Below are 20,488 nucleotides of genomic sequence, written 5' to 3'. Positions count from 1 at the left end.
TCTTTCTCTCTCTCTCTCTCTCTCTCTCACACACACACACACATTCACACATATACACCATGGGTTTTCTATCTCTTTCTCTCTCTCACACACACACACACACACATTATGTATTCTCTGTGTGTGTGTGCCTCTCTCTTACAGACACACACACATACACACCATAGGTTTTCTCTCTCTCTCTCTGTATCTCTCTCTCTTTCTGTCTCTCTCTCACACACACACACGCGCACACACACACACTCACACATTCACACATACATAAACACACATACACACACCATGCGATCTCTATCTCTCTGCCCCCCCCCCAAACACACACACATACATAATAACTAAAAGAGAAAGAAGCCCTGAGATGAGAAAGGCAGGGGAGACAGATAAGGGCCTTGAGCTATTAGTTAACAAATGTATTGAGCAGATAGGAAATGGAGGATTTTCGATGGGATTTAAAGGTAGAAACAGCAAAATCAAGTGCTTTGTATAGTATAGCAACAGTTATGGGGATGGAAGACAGTAAAAACCAGAAGGAAGAGGGCTCAGAGGTATACCAGCCAGACTCAGAAAATGGCAAGGGATGGTGAGAACAATGACAGGGATAGGGAATCAGATCACACCTTTAGAACTGCTGGGATTTGGGATGAGTGCCCGACAAGAATATATAGATGGCTCCCCTATTTCAGGGTGGCATTGCCACTCACTGATTTGGGGAAGAGGACACAGATCAGAAAGGAGAAAAGCTTTTTTTTTTTTAACTTGAGACACAACCACACTGTGGGCTTCAACACTGAGCAGCCCATCACGGAGCATTTTTACCAGCAGAAAACCAAATCCAAGTTGCCTGGTAGCCAAGGAGGCTGACTTCATACAACCATGCCAAATGCAGGGAAAGTGCTTGAAAGAAGGGCTGTGGGTGCCAAGAAGGCAGTCTGTCTCCAGGGAGAAGGTGAAGGTGGCCCAGCAAAAGAAAAGAAACTCCAATCAAAGGTAGAGAAGAGTATAGAGGACCTTGAAAGGAGCTGGCAGCATTAGGGGAAAGGTAGTGTGGCTCAGATGTACTGGAGAGTGGCAAGAACCTAGTTTGCATCATATGCTAATTATCATGATTCTTCAAGAGCAGCAGGGAACAATGAAGAGTTTTAAATGGAGAGGGTGGGATTAGGGGGTTAAAAGATTCATTGTTAAAAGACCACACCACAGCTCTGTGGCAAAGCAGAAAGTGGATAAATAGCATCGACTTCCTCAGACCTGGGAAGAGTTGAGGGTAGCTGGCTCCTGAGGTGAAACAGGCTCTAGGAAGCCACTCTGGCTGAGAGACATGGGCCCTTCACTGGGCACACCAGGAACAAGGCCGGATGACAGCCTGGCATCTCTGCCTCCAGTGTGTGTTGTCTCCTTTACTTTGGCCAAAGGCACAGAGGTAAATTGTTGCCTTGAACCTGCCATCAACCCTGGACTTCAGAAGAATGAACCGTGGGGGAACAGTCTACCCCAAATGAGGGTGGTTACTCAGGTGGGCAAGGCTTCACCCTGGAATCGACTGTGTCCCAAACCTTCCTTGTACCTTCACATCACAGTAAGGATGGATTTGGCCCAATGTTTAGGAACTGAGCTGAGACAGTGTTCAGCCAGACCACACCCAGACTACAGCTGGAATGAGGTGTGCCCCTTGCTCCAATTATTCCTCCGTTTCATCCTAAAGCATAGGTCAGTTCTCCCACAGACAGACTTGGGGCCAGGGACCCTTTTATCTGTTCCGATTCCGTAAGTGGCTACACTGAAGACATCTCTCTCTGTCACCCTCACCTGTCTCTCTAATGGGACAAGTGGCCTATCCTAGCTTGTTGCAGCTGCTGGAGCCTAAGCTTCCGTCCTAAAATGTCTGGTTCCACGACTGGAGAAACAACTCAGTGCTTAAGAGCACTTGCTGCTCTTGCAGGAGAGCTGGGCTTGGTTGTGAGTACTCTTTTGGTGCTCACATCTGTACCCATACCTGTGAGGCCAGTTTTAGGGGATTTAATGCCCTCTTCTGGCCTCTCTGGGTACCAGGCAGCACATTATACACAGATATTACACACAAACGGAGCATTCAAATACGTGAAATATTTTCAAATGAAAATAAATAATTAAAAAAACAAATCTCTGGTAAATACCCTTCAGTGATATTAACAGGTGGTACAGGTCGGGGCCTAAGCGGCCACTCTGGAAACACCCCTGAGGGTTACTAAGAAGGTACTTGGCGTTCAAAAGAAAAGCTGAGGTAGAAAAGTAACCTTACAAGCTTTTGACCTACAGGCAACATTACCTATATACACATCAATATGGACAGAGGAGAGTGGCCCCAGGGCAGAGAGGAGGGGAAGCCAAAGGGCCAGGGAGAGAAAGAACTCGGCAAGAAGAAAGAACAGTTCAACACAGGAGGTCACTACAGAAATTGGCCAGGAGGATTCTAGAAGGGTGGGTACTCAAGAGACAGAACTGTGGCTGACTGTAGGTTTTTTTCCCCCCAGGCCACATCAGAATAAACAGAGTTACACACAGAAAGCCTATTCACAAATCTGTCCCCATGGCAACAACACCAGGGCTCCAGAGTTCCCCATCCCCCCTCCCCACTCCAGTTGCCCAAGGCTATAAGGTGAAAGGTGGCCCCTGGCTGCAGGCTATAGAGCAGCAGTGGGCTGTGGAGCAGCTGCAGGCTAGGGAGCAGCTGCTCTGGAGAGCTAAAAAGCCCTGACTCAAGGTAAGCCTCCCTAACAGCTGTTAACTGTACCTTTTTTCTTTGAACAGGTGGAGGCGAAGTCCTTATCTTCCACCTTTACTGAAGGCCTGTTGCACTTCATCCTACAGAAGAAAGAGCGGCGAGCTCCAGAGCATAATCGGGAGGGCCCAGGGGTTATGTCCGTTTTAACCGGAAGTCCAGCTGCAAATCAACACAGAATGTGGTGAAATGAGGGCAGAACTGTCTGTCAGGAGGGGCAGTGTGGCCTCAACACAGCCCTTACAGCCTCACTGTTCTTTCTCGGGACGCCATGCTCATGTGGGAATGGTTACAGATGGATAAGAACTACAGTAGCACACAGGTGGCTTGAGTTGTCTGGGGTATGAAAAGAAACAGCAAAGGGAAATGGAGGCATACCAAGAGAGGTTGGTAACAGGGAAACTTAATAATCAGTGCCAAGTGGCAGACACTTGCTTTCCAGCTAACAGTCTGGGGTCCTACCCAAAGGATTCACAGGATTGAGATACTGGCGTGGGGGTGGGGGTAGGGGAAAGAATTGCCTTGAAATTTCAGCTTAACTGGAGCCAGAATCCCTTGGGGGGCCCTGATCAGTCGATCCCATTCTGGATGTGTGCTCCCTGTGACTGAACATGGAATATGGCTTTTCTGAACTGAAAAGGGTAGAGTAAAGTACATGCAGGATTTCAGAGGCAGCACCAAGAAACATTAAAGAACTTTAAATCTTTAGTAATACTTACATCAACATAGTATTTTAGATGGATTGTGTTAGGTGTGGTGTTATAATTAGCTTTGCATTTATTCTTGCTTTTGAATCATGGGGCTACCCAACACCCCAAACTAGACAGGCTTGTGTTCAGACTTGTGGTTTTGGCATGTGGATGGAACCCTGAGCCTTTGACACATTTGGTAAGCACTGTATCAAGCTGCCATTTTGTTCTCCTGGGCTGGTCTGTGAATTTACTATCTGCAGGTAGACAAGGCTATTGAAAGCTCCTGGGTGACTTTGCCACGCATGCCTCTTACATTCCTCATGTCTGTGGAAGCTGGGACTATAGACACCACTGGGGGAGTGCCGCAGCCATGCCAAGCAGTGGCCACTGTCCAGGGATCCTCTCCCCACTCACTGCCTTTTCCAAACTGGCTCTGTTAACGTCTCTAGAATGCCAGCCCCAGCCTGCCACATTGGTTCAGTGCCCTTAACTGTATCTCTCTCCCTGCACATTTTGCTGAAAAGGCACACAATGGCTCATCTTTTCAAGCACACCTCAGCTGATACAGGCTCAGTGGTGCCCGTCCTCATGCACATGTAAGGTTTGCTCATGCCCCACGCTTGGCACTACTGCTATTAGCTGCAGCCATCCTGCAGTGTGCTGCCCATGTCACTGACTCCTGACCATGTGGGAAGAGCCTCAAGGACAAAATGCCATCCATCTATTTCTCCTTCGGTCACTGGAAGGTGCTGAAGCCAGCCTACAGAGGGCAACGGGCATCAGGGCTAATGTCTGCTTTCACAGAGAAGTGCAACTTCCTGAAAGATGACCTGAAGGGAGTTCTCTGACACCATCTCCATCACCAATCAACATGGAGGACTGAGCCACAAGAAAGCCATTTTGCCAGCTGCCCTGAGCTCAAGCAGATCCAACAATAGTGCCACACTTGCCCCATGCTAGGAACCGTCTACATACATTCTCTGTCTAGCAAATCGACATCGTGGAACTTTTCAACAACCCAATGACATACTATGTTTTATAGGTGAGGAAACTGAGGCACAGAGAGGTGAATTTCCTCATGGCCATACACCCAGTGAATGGTGGAGGCAGGATGTACACCTAGCCAATGACAGGGCCAGCTCCTGGGTCTTGGCTTGGCAATGGCTGTGGGGGACAAGGGCTGGGGCCAGAAAAATGCTGATCCTAGGCTGCAGGAAGTAAAGAGCCTTGTAAGGAGCCAAGAAACACTGGCATAAGTGCAACTCAGAGAGAGAGAGAGAGAGAGAGAGAGAGAGAGAGAGAGAGAGAGAGAGAGAGAGAGAGAGAACAGGACAGTGTGAGCCTTTTCAACTTAAGAACATGCTATTAGAAAGTTATAGATTCCGGGGGGGCGGAGAGGGGGAAATTAACCAGAAATCAGACAGAATCTAGTCAAAGTGGCTCTTCCTTGCACTGTTTGGCCATTGAAACCTCTCTTCTTTAGGTAGTCCACAATGTTAACAAACACAAGTGAACATAAATAAGTCCAGTTAGCCGCAGCCTGCAGCTGTAATGGAGAAATAAGGCAGAGAGGTAAGAATGGAAAGGCTGGGCCACAGGAACCTGTCTCTGTTCCTGCGCAGTGGTGAGGCAGTGTCTAAGCGGCATGGCGGGTGGGGGGGGGGGGCAGAGATGAGGAGAAAACACACAGCCTCCCCTGCACTCACTCTTGGCATCAATGAGTCGCTCCCGGGGCGCAGTGTCCGAGGAAGATAGCTGTTCCTTAACTTTGGCAATATCTTTTGGATGCAGGTAGTCAAACAAGCTCTGGCCAATAAGGTCATTCTGTGGGGATGACACATGAATGGACGGTCAGCACAGCTGAGATACACAAGGTACAGGAGCATTCCCAGGCCATACAGCCCTGGCCTCTACTCTGCCTTCTGAACCCTGACCATCTCAAGCATTTATGGAACCCTGCCACACACCCAGACTTTTACCTGGATAGACACACCTGGAAGAAACATTGGTCCAACACTCCTGAATGCCCAGTAGACATTAAAAGAAAAAGCTACAGAGAATGGGCTATCTCCAACTCTGACATTGCACCCCTTTGTTCATTTTTGAGGGGGTATTGTTTGTTTTGACAAAGAATTTCTCTGGTTGGCCCCATGTTGCCTGTGTCTCCTTCTGCCTCAGCCACCTGGGTACTACGGTAAGTGTCCAACTATCCTAGTCCTATCTTGGTGTGCCTTCAACACCTGTGTCTGCTAACAGAGATAACAGACTTCCCTTTAGGAGTGCCCTGAGAAGAAAAATTAAAAAGCAAAACATCTTGGAAAAGCTAAATTTACATGAATTCTCATTTATAGAAATGGCATTTTGACTAAAAACTTCTGCCTACCAGGCTTCCATGCAATTACCAAGATGTAATTGAGCGAATGAATTAACACATATTCTGAGGATATAATGGGTGAAATGATTATTCTAGAAGCTTTTATATACTCCTCTTATTTAATCCTACAGGTAATTCAAAACAAAAAACATGTACATATACATGACAGTTAATGTTAATAGAATCTAGAATCCCCCGGAGCACTGGGCATCTGAGTGTGCTGGGGCAATGGGGGTAATCTCCAGTGTGAGCTGATGTGGGAAGACCCAACCACTGTGCCAGGCACGGTTTCCCGGACTGAGATCCTGGACTGAATAAATAAAGGGAGGTGGCCACTGGGGTAAGCTCCCAAGATTCCTATTCTTGGGTATTGAGTCACCTGCCTACCTTTCTCTCCCTTTCAGACAGCTTCACTCCCCATCTAGTCCACAGATGTGGGATCTTCATTTCATAGCAAGGAGAAAACTTAAGCTGTTGATTGGGTCAGAGTCAGACATTCCAGTTGGGGGAAATACAGGACGTGTTAAAATTCTTCCTAAGTTTAAATTCATTTCTGTGTTAAGAAGTTAAGAATTTTGGAAGAAGGATTTCACATGTGACCCATATACTTTAGTTCTTCTGAAAAACTAGGTGCTATTCTGACTGGCATGAGACTGCCCATCACTAACAGGAGCTCAATATTACCTGGCTATAATTGAGGATCTTGAAGACAGACTCGGAGACAAAGAGGATCTTCCCTCGGTCACATCCTACGACAAACAAAAATCCATCTGCTGCCTAATCAGGAGAAATGGATAATCAATTTATCACAGGTCAGGACACATGATCTGAAAGTAAAGCAGGGATTCATTTTCTAAGTCTCCAACGTATGGGGTCATGCACTGACACCTTCACTGGGGTTAGAAGACGGTGCTTACAGCCAATACCGTGTGAGACCAGCAAGATTCCTTCCAGTGTGACTATGTATGGTCATCTAATGGTCAGAGGGAAAATGCCAATTAAAGAAAGCTCTGTTTCAGAATGAATTCAGCTTAAATTTAATCTTCTGGTTCTATGACAGGCCAGACAAATTACACTCCACTGCTCTAATTACAGCCCCACTGTGCTGGTTAACTTCAGCTCTCAACCTGACACAGCTTAGAACCATGCAGGAAAGGAGACTTAAGGAGGAATTGTCTAGCTCAGACTGACTTGTAGGCATATGTCTGTGGTGGACTGTCTGGATTCTTAACTGATGCAGTAGGACTCAGTCCGAAGTGAGCAGCACCATTCCCTAGGTGTGTGGGGAGGGGCTCAATAGTGTAAGAGTGGAGAAAAACTGAGAGCGAGCAAACAGGCAAGGATTCATGTGTTTATTCTCATTGTTCCTGATCCCCCCCCCCCCCACTTTGACTTGCCTGTAATAATGGACCGGGTGAGTTGCAAGTGTGAGCCAAATAGGCTCCTTCTCGCATTATGTTGCTATGGTATTTTAACACAGGGATAGAAATGAAACTTGAACCACCATCATGGAGAACATAGAATCTAAGCCTGCAAGGACCATTTAAGACCAGAATTCCATCTTCATTATCTCTGCTGCCACCTATCCTGAATTAGAACACCCTTGTTTATAGGGAGTGCTTCAGTCCTTCAAGCCTCAACATCTCAAGTTGGGTTATTTTGGCTTTTTTACTTTTGCTGATGGCCTGATTACCTGTGGGTGGGTCACTTGTGTTCCTTTAAGTAGCCCCCACCCCCACCCTGCCTAACACACACAAACATAGTTCAAATGTACGCAGGTTCAGGAAATACTGCCCTCAACCATTTAGCTCTTCATCCAAGCTAAGGTATCTGTGTTGTAAGAAAAACAAAACAATAGTGGTGATGAGATGCTTGCATGGCAAGCATTAGGCCCTAGGTTCAAGTCCCACTTCCGCAAAACAAAACAAAACAAAACAAAACAAAACTGCCTCATGAAATTCTTTCAACCCTTTCTTCAGTTCAAGTACAGGTAAACTCTAAAGTGCCAACAAAAACCAGAATGGGAAAAAGGCATCTGGTGGAGAGATGGGAGCAGGTAGGTGACAGGGACAGAGAGGAGTTCTGTTGGTGTGGATGCGTCTGAATCCTACCAACGACCTTTTATGGATGACCACCAATCTTGTTGGAGTTTGGTGATGTGGTGGGGAATGCTCCCTCATGCACTTGTCCTTAATTAAGACTCTGCTCCCCTGGGTCCTGAGAGATTCTGAAAGCCAGGCATGGTAGCTCAGGTCTCAGATCCCAGCACCTAGGAGTCTGAGGCATAAGAGGACTGCAAGAATGTGAGGTCAGCCTGGGCTACATAACAAGTTCTAGGGCAACCTGGGCTAGAATAAGACTCTTAGTAAAGGCACATAGGAAAAACAGCTTGCACTGGTCCCCAGAGGAACGAGGACCTGCTACTAATGATTGTACCATTTGTGAGTTTGACAAATTCTAAAAAAAAAAAAAAAAAAAAAAGTCTGTTCTTTTTACAAAGAAAGACGTTTGGAATATAGTTTAATTCTAAGAACTGGGGTATAAATTCAAGTGCCAGAAAGAAAAAGGCCAGCATGGGCAGCTGTCCTAGGATATAAAAGGCCAGTGCAGACAACTGTCCCACGATGTAAAAAGTGAGAACAAGAGGGGCAAATCCATTGACTATGGGAACCTGTCAAGCCACCAGCCACAGGAAACTTGAGTCCCTAAGCTGGGCCAGGGTGAAGGATGACAGTGAGGGGGAAGTAATTTTCCTAGCACCATCTGCTGGAAGCCTCATTATGTCAAAAAAATGGATATTAATAACTTCCTCATTTGCCTTGCAGGCAGTCATATCTCACAGAAGTGTGTTCAGGGTCTCTGCTAAGGTGGGAATGTGACATGAAAGGTGCCTGGGAAGAAAGTAACTGACAGCCTGGGGGTGGGTGTGGGGGGATGCTGGGCAGACTCGGGCTTGACCCAGAGATCTGAGCCAAGTGTTTCTAAGGAGGGCAGGAAGGTGGCAGAGTCAACATGGATACAGTTGGCACTGCAGGCTCCAAACTGTGCTGTGCTCTGTAAAGCAGACAGCCAAGCATAGGAGCTGGGTCTGGGGGAGCAGAGCTTTGTGAGAGCACTGTCATCATGGAAGGCTATGCAGATAGCCAGAGTTGGCTCCTTCTCAAGGGATATGGTTGCTAGTGAGTGAGTGACTGGGCAGAGTCAGTCTAGGGTTCAAATTGCAGAAAAGTAGAGTAAGTGAACTAATGAACTACAGTTCATGGAGAAATGCATGGAATACGTAAAGGGAAAAAAATGTGTGTGTGTCTGTTGTAATGGAATCTTTTAGTCAGCTGCAAAGAGACTAAAACTAGGTGATTAGTAGGACCATAGGTGGGATTGGAGATCATGTTAAGCCAGACTCAGAAAGACAAATATTACATGTTTTCTCTCCTTTGTGGAATACAGATTTAAAATGCATACACATGCACATGTATATATATAGCCTGAATGTAAAAGAAGGAGAAAGGATCTAGGGAGAAATGGGGGAATGAAGAACCTGTAACCCCGCCCACTAAAACCTAAAACAACATAAACATCATATGATTGAACCCACCTTCTGTTGATGCAAGTTCTTACTTAGCAGGTAGACACTTAAGGGATTGGTAAGGGTTCACAGTCCCCAACATATCAGAGAACCAGGACAAGTTAGCATGGAAGTTACTGACTACTCAGAGCTGGCATAGCCCCTGCTATATGGGATAAATCAGCTAGTGTATTCACTTACCAGTTGTGCAAGCAGCAAGAAAGCATGGTTCTTGCAGCCTTACACAGCCACCCCGGCAACTCCACAGGGGCCACTCAGAACCAGTCACATGAGAACTGGAACCCTATCTACCTATCAGGGCTGTTCACCGCACATGAAACCTTCTGACTCGAAGCAGCTCCTCCCTCACTGACAGGCCAGTACAAGGTGCCTGGGACCATGTGGAGCAGAAAGCAGATGGGAGCCATCCTGGGCTTTGCAAACTTCTGCTGAAGGACATGGCTACAGTGCTCTATGTCTGCAGGCAATGTCGGTCCTGGTTGTGTGGGGGTAGGACTGGGCATTTACCTCTTAGTTACAGTTTTCTATTCTTCTATCCCAGAGGGCATGCTTCTGGATGCAGGTTCTTCCCCTTTCAATTTCATCTCCCTCTGCCCAGTAGCATGGCTAGAGCCTGGAGCAGGCCCCCTCTGTGAAAGCTGTAAGTTCCCATGGTGCCAGCTTGGCAGTCTCTTTGCAGAGATATGCAAGACAAAGAGAGCACGAAGGCCAAGAGGTGAGAGCACATGCCTTTCATATGTCCTCTTTGGCAATTCTGGATGGACTTGGGTGTGGAGCTTGTGTTAGGTTAGAAGAGAAGGTCTCACCCATTGTCAGAATCAACCCTCTCTAAATTCTCCATGAAAGGAATCTGATGAACTCACTCCCCTTCTTTTTAAAATTTTACTTATTTTATTTCATATGTTTGAGTGTTTTGCCTGCATGTATTCATGTGTACCATGTGTGCCTGATGTCTGGGAAGGCCAGAAGAGGGCATCAGAACCTTCAGAGTTACAGACGGTTGTGAGCCACCATGTGGCTACTGGGAAGTAAACCTGGGTCCTCTGCAAGCACAACAATGCTCTAAACCACTGCGCCATCTCTCCAGCTCCCCTCTCCCCTCACTAACCAAATCCTTTTCTGGCTGACAATCACACTTCCACAGACTTCCCCTCTGCTGCCCAAGTAAGGTGACATGAGAAGCAGGTGACCAGTTTTGTGGAAGGAATGTGAAATGTGCCCAAAACCAAGATAAAGTGGGGGAACCAAGAGAGGAAGTGGGCCCGGGGCATTCAGTGTTCAGATGGCAGACTTCCTCAAGCCATACTTACTCTGAAGCTTAGTAAGAAACCAATGCAGTGTAAAGGGATCCCTGTAACTGCCACATACCCTGAGAATTAGGTGTTTCAGTTCGTCATCGGATAGAAATGTTGGCTTGTAGTTTGCTTCTGTGTATGGGTTGGTGGCACCTTAGGGAGAAGAAGAAAGAGTGGGTAGATTTTTCTATTTGGACAGCATTACACCCTCCCCTGCCTGTAACCTGAGCTGAACCCACCTCTAGGATCTGTGTCTGTGTCTGTCTGTCTGTCTGTCTGTCTGTCTGTCTCTGACTGTCACTGTCTCTGTCTCTGTCTCTCTCTCTCTCTCTCTCTCTCTCTCTCTCTCTCTCTCTCTCTCTCTCTCTCTCTCTCTCTCTCTCTCTCTCTCTCTCTCTCTCTCTCTCTCTCTCTTTCTCACCAAAACTTGGTGGATCTGGCTTGAGACAGAACCCTATCATGCCAAAGAAGAATCTCATTGAAAAGAGAACATTGCTGCTCACGAGAGGCTCAGTTATTGGAAGGTGTGGTGGTTCACACCTTCAACCCCAGCACTAGGGAGACAGAGGTAGGCAGATCTCTGAGACTGAGGTGAGCCTGGTCTATCCAATGAGTTTCAAGCTAGCCAGAGCTATATAGTGAGATGTTGTTCAAAAAAACAGAAGCAAGGGCTAGGAGATGGCTCAGCGGGTAAGAGCACTGACTGCTCTTCTGAAGGTCCTGAGTTCAGATCCCAGCAACCACATGGTGGCTCACAACCACCCATAATGAGATCGGACACCCTCTTCTGGTACATCTGAAGACAGCTGCAGTAAATTACGCTGGAGCAAGTGGGGCCAGAGCGAGCGGGGCTGGCAGAGGTCCTGAGTTCAACAGCAGCCACACCATGATGGCTCAAGGTCATCTGTACAGCTACAGTGTACTCATACACATAAAATAAAATAAATCTTTAAAAAAAACCACAAAAGCAAAACCCTACAAAAAAAACCACAGCTCTTTAGTCTCCCAGGCAGGTTCCAAAGTCCAGAGTGAACAGGCTGTCCCCCAATCTGTCAAGTGATCACTTCACAGATTCTAGAGAAGTCATCCAAGCTGCCAGGCCCAGGGTCCACTTCTCTGGGCAAGTTAATAACCATGGCAACCTGGGGAACATGTTATTCTCATCCACAATTTAACCTCAGGACTGGGGGACCAGACTTTTGTTTAAAAGGCTTTTGATTTGAAATTCTCAAGAGTAATAGCTTAGCAAAGCCAAGTGCCAGCTGCAAATGACAGGAATATGCAGAGTAGCCCAGCACAGGGCTCCGATAAAGTCCACCTTTAATGTAGGGTACCATGAGAAAGGATGCTCTTCACATCAGCTAACAAGGCACATGTCTTAATCTATATTCCTTGAAATTTTCTTACCAATGTGCTAACAATTAATTATAACCCATTTCTTCATCACTAAAATCACATTTTCAGTATTACTCTTCAAGCATGAGATTTGATGTTCCTGTATTTCTGAATAGTGATCAAAAGACAGAACAAAAGCAACTTCCTGTTTCTAGTGACCTTATACAGACACAAAGGTATTCCTCTCACCATGTAGGTCATATGGGGCCAAGCACCTTCCCAATTTTTTCCCAAAGCCCAAGACTAACTGGAAAATTCCAGGAACGACATTCACCAAAATGGGTGATGTATTTCAGATTCCTCCTGCAGTTTGATAAAGTTGCTTCCAGTTTCCTGCCTCTGTTTTCTCACCCTCCCCACACTTAGCAAAGAAGGAAAATACTGCCTCCCTCACAGAGAGTCAATCTAGTTCGGGAAAATTCCAAGAAGATGAAAATATCATCAATGTTCATTTCTGATGATAAAACTCTCTACCTGTGACTCATTCATCAGAGGAGCCAGGGTAAGTTTTTCTCTTAAAAGTTGTTGGAGGCTCTTTCCTGCCTCCCTGTGTGTGCCTACATTTCTTGATTTCGATCATTGTAAGGGGTGGGATCCAGGCACAGGCAAAAGGACATGAGAGGTGTCTGTCCTCTTTGATAGACAGGAATATGTCAATGTACATGTGCTATGTACATAAAGAGGAATCTGAGCTCATATGCTTATATGCTCTGGGGAGGAATAAGTGCAAATTACATCGTACTACCCACAGCAACTCATTAATAACCTGATTCGGCCCCACCCTTATCTGCTGCCAAGATGTGCGGGCATATCACTTAGGGTTACTCATTGAAAGAAATCAATATTTGTGTCAGGGACAGTGTGGGCAAGAGTGGTCATATTTGTTGGCAAGGGCCTAAAGGTGATCAAGCTTACCTCGCAAGGTTTTCATGTGCTGAACAGCCATCCTCAGCACGGTGAGTTTATCTAACTTCCGGGACATTGCATTGCATGTTGGTACCAAAGAAGCCAATTCGTCAATGAAACTGTTCATTTTGTCCCGACGCCTCTTTTCAATCTGACTGTGGGCCTCCCTGAACATGGGAAAAAGAATGACTTCGTTTGAGATGTGCGCAAGCATCAAACAACATCGACAAAAATAACCAAGTTGTGACTGCTTCCAATATTCTCTGATGTGGGAAATTTAGACTTTTAGACTAAAAATCACCCCCAAATGGTCTCATCAACAAGGCAGAATTAGGTAGCTGATTTTTTTTTCTCATTTACTTGTTTTTGATGCTTACCCCATCTTTTAAGGAAAAAAAAAAAATATGACAATTGTCCTTTCACAGGAAACTAAACTGTTTACTTTTCCTGATTGTTCTTCAGATTCTAAACAACCAGATTTGGGGGATGCGGAGAGGAGGAGGAAGAAGGGAGGTAGAGCCCCAGCACCCAAAACAGCCATAGAGCACTGAGGTCCCACAGCAAGTGCCTCTGCAGCCTGTGAGCAGCCACTGTGTGGCCTGCTGAGGCTGTCACTTCTGTCTGGTGAAGGTAATTAGTTCTAACACATTCTTAGATCAACCAGGACCTAGTTAGATAGAACAGATTTTTGGCCTGTCCCTGGGCTTCCTTTGAGAGATGTCATATCATACTCCACCCCTGGAATGACTATTTAGGTAGGAGGATACTTCCCTATAGTTCTCTCCCTGACAGATGTGCACCTGATGTTTTTTGACCATCTTCTCTGATAGGGTACCATCACCAATGCAGAAGTAGGTACAGAACCACAAGCCACCTGCATAGGCTTGTCTGCAAGGGAGAAGCTAGCAGTCTCAGATCAGCCAGTATCTACAGCTTGCTGGGTCTGTGTGCCATAACACAACCTCAACTACCCCTAGTTGTGATGGCAGGGGGCATGAAGACCCAACAGAATGGTATCAGCAAGTGTGATGGACAAGGACCAAGTTAGGAGATCTCTAGGGAGTGGGAATGCCCAAGACCTGGCCTTCAGATGCTACGTGCAGCACAGTAAAGGCTCCTGTCAGAGGTGAGGCTCTGCCTGGGAACAGCATCTCAGCCACATGTCTTCTCAAGACCCAATGAGTAAGAAGCCATCTGGGAAGGGTGGAGAGAACACCAGCTTGGAATGACTTCCTCCCTCGAAATCTCCTTCCGGTTAAATGTGCACAGACAGCAACAAGTGAAGGCTAGCTCAATGTAGGGGAACATAGCCGGGAGGGAGCAAAGGTCAGATGCTTAAACGAACTACAATCTGCTACCACCCCCTCATTTTCCTGAGGTGCCTGAGAGGACTCCACAGACCCCTCCTCGGCTGCTCCCTAAGCAACCGAAAGTACAATTTTTTTTTTTTGACAGTCAGAGGTTGAACTTACCTTGCATTCTTGATCCTTCCTTGGTGTTCTGCATATTCTAACCTGGAGAGGAGGGCAAGAGATAAAATTCAATCCCCTAGATAGGACTGGCGGAGTTAACAGATTTCTGTTTTCTCCCGGCCTGACCCCTGATGCCTCTCCACAGACACACAAGGATTCTTGGTTATTAACCACGCTAGAGACAGGGGATAGAGGGACAGTCTTGAGCTCACATTCACTGTGCCAAGAGAATGGCTACAAGATAACTGAAGTTTAAGTTACTAGGTACCTTCCATGAGGGTCATCTTTGTCTGTGTCCATACTTTCTCTGCAAAAGCAAGAAGAGATGACCTAGTCAATACAGCTGTAGGACATAACTTATCAACATATAGAAGGCTCTCATTTATCTAGAAAGCTCAAATAGCCATGATAGAGAAACATGTATAATAGTAACATGAGCAAGCACAATCAAGTAGACATTACTATAAAGACTAGACTGGCACTCCACATTACCAAACAAAAGTTATTAATAGTCTCCATAGGGCGTATATGTTAAATAAACTAGTTTATATTATGACTGTTTGAGAACTGGGAGTCTACAATGTTTATGGAGACTCTGAGTTAACCAGAGTAGCCAGACATCTGTGCCACCTCATTCCTTGGCTGTTCTGGATAAATGATAGACGAAGCTTACTCTATTTCAAAAGATACCAAACACCAAAGATACTGCTGCATGAGTCTATTTGCTGGGGGTGTGGGTGGGGGAGGAGGGGCTCGTGAAAGCACTGACAGCCAGTCAGTCAAGAACAGAGCAAGGGCCCCAGGGAGCAACTCAAAGGTGTTGCCGCTGCAGGCTGCTCCTGGGCCAAGTAGATAGCCCCAGGCTCAAGAAATTAAGATGAAGACAAGTAACAGAGGGTCCTGGAGTCATAGCAGGGCCTGCTTCCCTTTCACAGACCCCAGAAGCCCTGAGTTTCGTGGCATTTTGTGGTTCAGTAAACACAGACAGAAATCCCCAGAGGGAAGAGTTCCAGCCTGCTCCCTTGTCCAACTCCAACACTCATCAAGAAGGCAGTGACTGCCTCATGGACATCGCTCCCCTCTCCCAGGTCTCCTAAGGAAAGGACTGTGCTTCTTCAAATAATACAAACTGCTTTCTGGAATGTGGGATTCATTAAGGGCATTCTAAAACAGCAGCTCCAACCAGACACTTTGGGCATCTTCATAGGCCACTTCTCCTGCTAGTCCTGGGACTTGGGGGGAGTCACAAAGGTTATAGGGCAAATGTGCCTCCTTTGCACCTGCAATTGTGTCTACTGCTGTGGTCAAGCTCAGCCCCAGGTGAGAGGAAGCTGATGATATTAACATAGGAAAACTAGAGGAGGGCAGAACTATGAATTCTAGAAGGTAATTGGCAAAACTTTGCAAAACTGGGGTACACAAGAGAAACTTGAAGGTTACTGGGTGATGAGGAGGCTGGAAATCATAGGTCTAAATAGAAATCTTAGAAGATGTTGGCTCTGTCAGCATCTGCCCAGACAAAGCTTTATAAAAATGCCCTGGTCTAGCCGGGCAGTGGTGGTGCATGCCTTTAATCCCAGCACTTGGGGAGGCAGAGGCAGGTGGATTTCTGAGTTCAAGGCTAGCCTGGTCTACAGAGTGAGTTCCAGGACAGCCAGGGCTATACAGAGAAACCCTGTCTCAAAAAACAAAAAACAAAACAAAACAAAAAATGCCCTGGTCTGTGTTGGGGAATGAGCGCTACGGCAGAAGCCCCATGGGCCTTGTGTTCACTCTCCATCCCCTGGCAGTAAGTAACTCTCAATGATCTGGGACGACTTACACATTAATCTTAGCATCTCCTAGGGGGCGTCTGAGCTCCAGCCTCTGTGCTCCCCACATCCGACCTGTGGACTTCAGCAGAAAGGACATCTGCTACGGGGTCTACCTCCTCAGAGATTTTTTTTTTCCACTTAATTCAACAAAAGAAAAGCTCTTCGACCCCACACAGCTGCCTCAGCAAACCGAAACCTGCCTCTGACAACCATTCTACCCGGCCTCCCTCTCTAGCAGACTATGGGGCAGGGGTGTGGGGAGTGAGTAGGAAAATGTTCTTACTCAAAAGCAAAGTCATCAAGTCTAAAGAGAAACAGAAAGACTACTTAACAAGGCAGGTACATGCTAATTTAAATAGTGTCAATGTCTGTAAGCTGGTGACACGCTGGCTGGCCTCTACTCCTTCCTTAAGAGGTTGAGGGGAGCTCTCCCTGACAGATTTCCAGACTGAGATCTCCTACTCAAAGGAGTGAAAGAAAGCCAGGTCCCGGCTTCAAGGCTCCTGTTTTCCTGTGACATAATATAATCTGGGAACAGTAAGTGACATAAACACCTCTGCAGTGCTGGCCATTTAGGAGCAGATGAAGCTAAGATCAAATGTGCAGCACTTGGAGGGGACCTTAGCTGCCCACCCCTTCCTCCAGGAACAATGGCAGCTGTAGGCAGGTGCTCCATGCCCATGCACTGGCATAAGTCGACGGTCCCAGGGGTCTTACTGGTAGTCAGTGGCACTGCCTTTCCTCTTGCGATTGCAGTCCACACCACTGGTGCCCAGGGAACCGGAGAGCAGATCGGTGGGGCCCGGAGACATGAAGTCACTGATTGTGGAGGAAATATCCATTCTCTGGTCCGCCATTGGAAGGAAGGTGCTAGAAGGATTGATTACAAGAGAACACTTACTTCTTTTTAAATACTTTATTTTTAAAAAATTTGCTTTATTTTCAATTATGTGCATGTGTGTGGGCATGTGAACCTGAATGTGGTGCCTGTGGAAGCATAAGGCTTCTGTTCCCACTAAAGCTAGAGTTGTAAGCAGTCGTGAGCCGCCTGACATGAGTGTTGGGAACTGAACTTGGTCCTCTGGAAAGGCAGCATGAGCCATCTCACATGCCCTGGGAGAGTTATTTCAATATGTTCTTCTGTGATAGTGCAGGGGCTGGGTGGCACTGAGGACATGGGTCGGGCTCACTGCAACAGCATCCCCCAACTGGGCAGCCCAGAAGAGGCAGACAGGCGGGCAAGTGGGAAAAGCATCACACTTGTTTTGAGAGTTTTAATTTGTAATCTGTGAAGACACTACACCTTTGTGCAAGAGTCTCTGTGCCCAGAGAAGTTTAGTGGCTTCTAGGACCTACACCGGGGCAAGAATAAGCCAGGCAGAGACTTGGGGAGGTGACCCAATGTCCCACATACACTCAGACACAGGCCATTTCATTTCCTTCTGATTAACAAGTATGTAACCAGTGAGACAAACATGAATCATAAGGATGTTTGTGCTTTTGTTATGATTTTTGTTTTTAAAAAGTTGTGAAAAAGCACAAAATACAAGAGGTATATAGATAGCTGGGCATGGTGGCACACACATTGCTCTTGGGGGGAGCAGAAGCAGGAGGATCATGAGTTCAAAACCATCCTGGGCTACACTAGTAAGGTCCAGGAGTCAATTGCCATTCCTCTCCAAAAGAAAGCATAAGTCCTACTGTGGAGTTAAGATAATATGGTTCCTCTCTCTTCTTGATCAAGCAAGGCCTGCCAAGTCTTCACTACCCCACCCTGCCCCCACCTGCCCCTTTGGTCCCAGCATCCGCTTGTATAATTAAATAAAGACATCACAAATGAAAGTACAAGCCATTTCCCAAGTTCATATTTTATAAGCATAGTGTTAAAAAAAAAAAAAGGTCATAAGTACCTTGCAAGGGGCTCTAACTTCAATCCCTGGTGAAGAGGGGTTGCCCAGTGGGCCTCCAAGGGCTCAAAGGTCCACAGGATTTGACTGGGGCTGTCACTCCCACCCTCTGGGCCCAAATTCCCACATCTGCAAAACAAGAGGGTAAGGGTGAGAACTGTTTCCCAAAGTCACTATTTTGCCCTCAGGCTACTAAGAAGCCCCTCCAAGCAGGCCAAAGCCAGCTTTTACTCACACTTCTGGAATCTCCATCTTAACTATGCCTGTGTCTCCATTTGTAACCTCTTAGAATTAATTTCTAAAAGCAGGACAGCTAGTAGGCAGATCTGGTCATTACTCTCCTTTAAAGAGCTCCTGCCAGTCTCAAAGTCTCACTGTTTTCTGCTGTTTTCCTCATTACTGATGTTTGCTCATCCCTCTGTAGGCATTTGTCTCCCCAGACGTCTGTACTTGGTCCCCATCTCTCCACCACATGCCTTCCGCCTGGTGTTCAACCGTGAACTTGAGAAAAAGTACACTTCAAGAGGCCTGCAGGACTACCAGCCTTCCTTCACATTCCTGGCCAGTGTTGGGGGCTTAGGGGAGGTGGGGATGGGGGGGACGGGAGGGATACAACACACACCACATCCTGTTGTCTCTCCTGTCCAATTTCTAACATCCCCCTCGTTCTCACTTTAGGTGATAATTTTCCTCCTTTTTTTCTCTCTTCTTCCCATCCCGCCCCTACCCCAGTACTGGAGTCTGAAGCTAAGGCCTCATGCATGCTGTCAGGTGCCTTACCACTGAGCCACACTCCCAGCCCTGCCAGCTAGGCTTCTGTAAGTCAGATGGTGGCCAACACACACATCTGTCTATCAGCCTGAGTGAGTACTGCTGCTGTTTGGGACACTGCGTTCCTACTGGTCCATTTTATGTCTCTAGTTTTTCTCTTGGTTTCTCCATATAATCTAACCCAGATCAGGATTCTTTAAAATTTAATTTAATTTTACTTTATTTTATGTGGGTGAGTGTTTTGCTGCATGTATGTGTCTGTACACCCACTTATGTACCTAGTGCCCACTGATGCCAGAAAGAGGCATTACATTCCTTGGATCTGGAGTCACAGTGGGCTGAGAGCCATTGTGTGGGTGCTGGGAATTGAACTCTAGTCCTCTGGAAGGACAGCTAGGACTCTGAGCTTCTGAGCTATCTCTTCAGCCCCCAGGTCAGGCATTATCCCTTCATGATGTCTTTATAATACTTCAGCTGCCCTTGCTCGCTCAATAGGGACCACCCTTTCCCAGATCAAATGGCCCCCAGTGGCATCAGCACAGCTGGCCTCTCCCTGGATGCTGTCTCTGGCTTGGAGATGCTATTTTCCCATAATTCTTCTGTTTGGGGATTTGCTCCTTTTTTGTTCTCAACCTGGCTTTTCATTTTCTTTGCCTCTATACTAATAACCCCATGGGTACTTTGGGACCCTGACCTGTCTGTATTCAATCCCTAGAAGCTCCTACTTTGATGGTCTCAAATGCCACCCATACTGTGACAACCTCAAGCTTCTATCTCCAGCCTGGCTGACCCCAGAATTCTAGACCTGTACAACCACCTATCTCCCCATATCTCTACCTGAGTATGTGACAGAGACTCTATTTTGATGTATTCACTGTCCCTCCAAGCCAGCCTTTCAGGCTTCCCTTTGTAGTCAAGTGGCCTCTATCCTTCCGGCTCCCAGGCTCTGAGCCAAGAATCCATCTGATCCCTCCATTTGACTTCTTATTGGCATAGAATTAAAAATACAGAACAGTATACTGCTAAATGTCACTTCCTTAGTGACACTTCTTTGAAGGACCATACAGTGTGAACCCTGCCGACACTCCTACTCTATATCCCTATTTAAAATTTTCTGATCCACATTTCCCCTACAACAATCTCCTTACTGTCCTCCCTAAGAAGTTGTCAGCATTGAAGAACAGGAGCTCTACTCTATGGACTTCCCACAGCTTAGTGTACAGAAGTCTTTCTGGCACACAGAAATGTTCCACCAGGAGACTGGGCAGAAATGAAATAATCTGCATATAACAAAGAGCAGTTCTTTGATTATCACAGATGTTATAAATGCTTTTCTTTCTATTGTGCATTATCTTTTGATTTTATACATAGTGTTAAAACATTTTAAAATCATAACACAAATATTCCTCTTTATACCAATATTTTGTAGCTTTTAATTTATTTTATTTAGGTTTTTTTTTTTTGTTTTTTTGTTTTTTTGTTTTTGAGACAGGATCTTGCTGTGTAGCCTAGGCTGAC

The 20,488-nt window shown here is 46.4% G+C and overlaps 1 protein-coding gene across 6 annotated transcripts in view; it reads right to left on the bottom strand.

The window, feature by feature from the left end:
• Arntl (aryl hydrocarbon receptor nuclear translocator like) overlaps positions 1-20,488 on the bottom strand; it is a 100,397-nt gene that overhangs the window by 16,858 nt on the left and 63,051 nt on the right. For 5 of the 6 annotated variants that reach the window (XM_031387929.1, XM_031387930.1, XM_031387927.1 and 2 more), the window contains 9 exons: positions 18,203-18,328; positions 17,010-17,162; positions 14,747-14,785; positions 14,479-14,520; positions 13,016-13,173; positions 10,779-10,858; positions 6,509-6,601; positions 5,157-5,274; positions 2,771-2,920 (listed from right to left, as the gene is read on the bottom strand). In XM_031387929.1, coding sequence (XP_031243789.1) covers positions 2,771-2,920; positions 5,157-5,274; positions 6,509-6,601; positions 10,779-10,858; positions 13,016-13,173; positions 14,479-14,520; positions 14,747-14,785; positions 17,010-17,149 — 820 coding nt within the window. In that variant the 5' untranslated portion in view covers positions 17,150-17,162; positions 18,203-18,328. Of the gene's footprint in view, positions 1-2,770; positions 2,921-5,156; positions 5,275-6,508; positions 6,602-10,778; positions 10,859-13,015; positions 13,174-14,478; positions 14,521-14,746; positions 14,786-16,300; positions 16,646-17,009; positions 17,163-18,202; positions 18,329-20,488 lie in introns of those variants that run through there. The other variant, XM_031387931.1, reaches the window with a different exon arrangement.

Source organism: Mastomys coucha, unplaced genomic scaffold (assembly GCF_008632895.1).
Source record: "Mastomys coucha isolate ucsf_1 unplaced genomic scaffold, UCSF_Mcou_1 pScaffold21, whole genome shotgun sequence".
Classification (NCBI taxonomy): Eukaryota; Metazoa; Chordata; class Mammalia; order Rodentia; family Muridae; genus Mastomys; species Mastomys coucha.
Note: the sequence above shows the minus strand (reverse complement) of the source record. Positions and strands in the feature narration are given on the sequence as shown.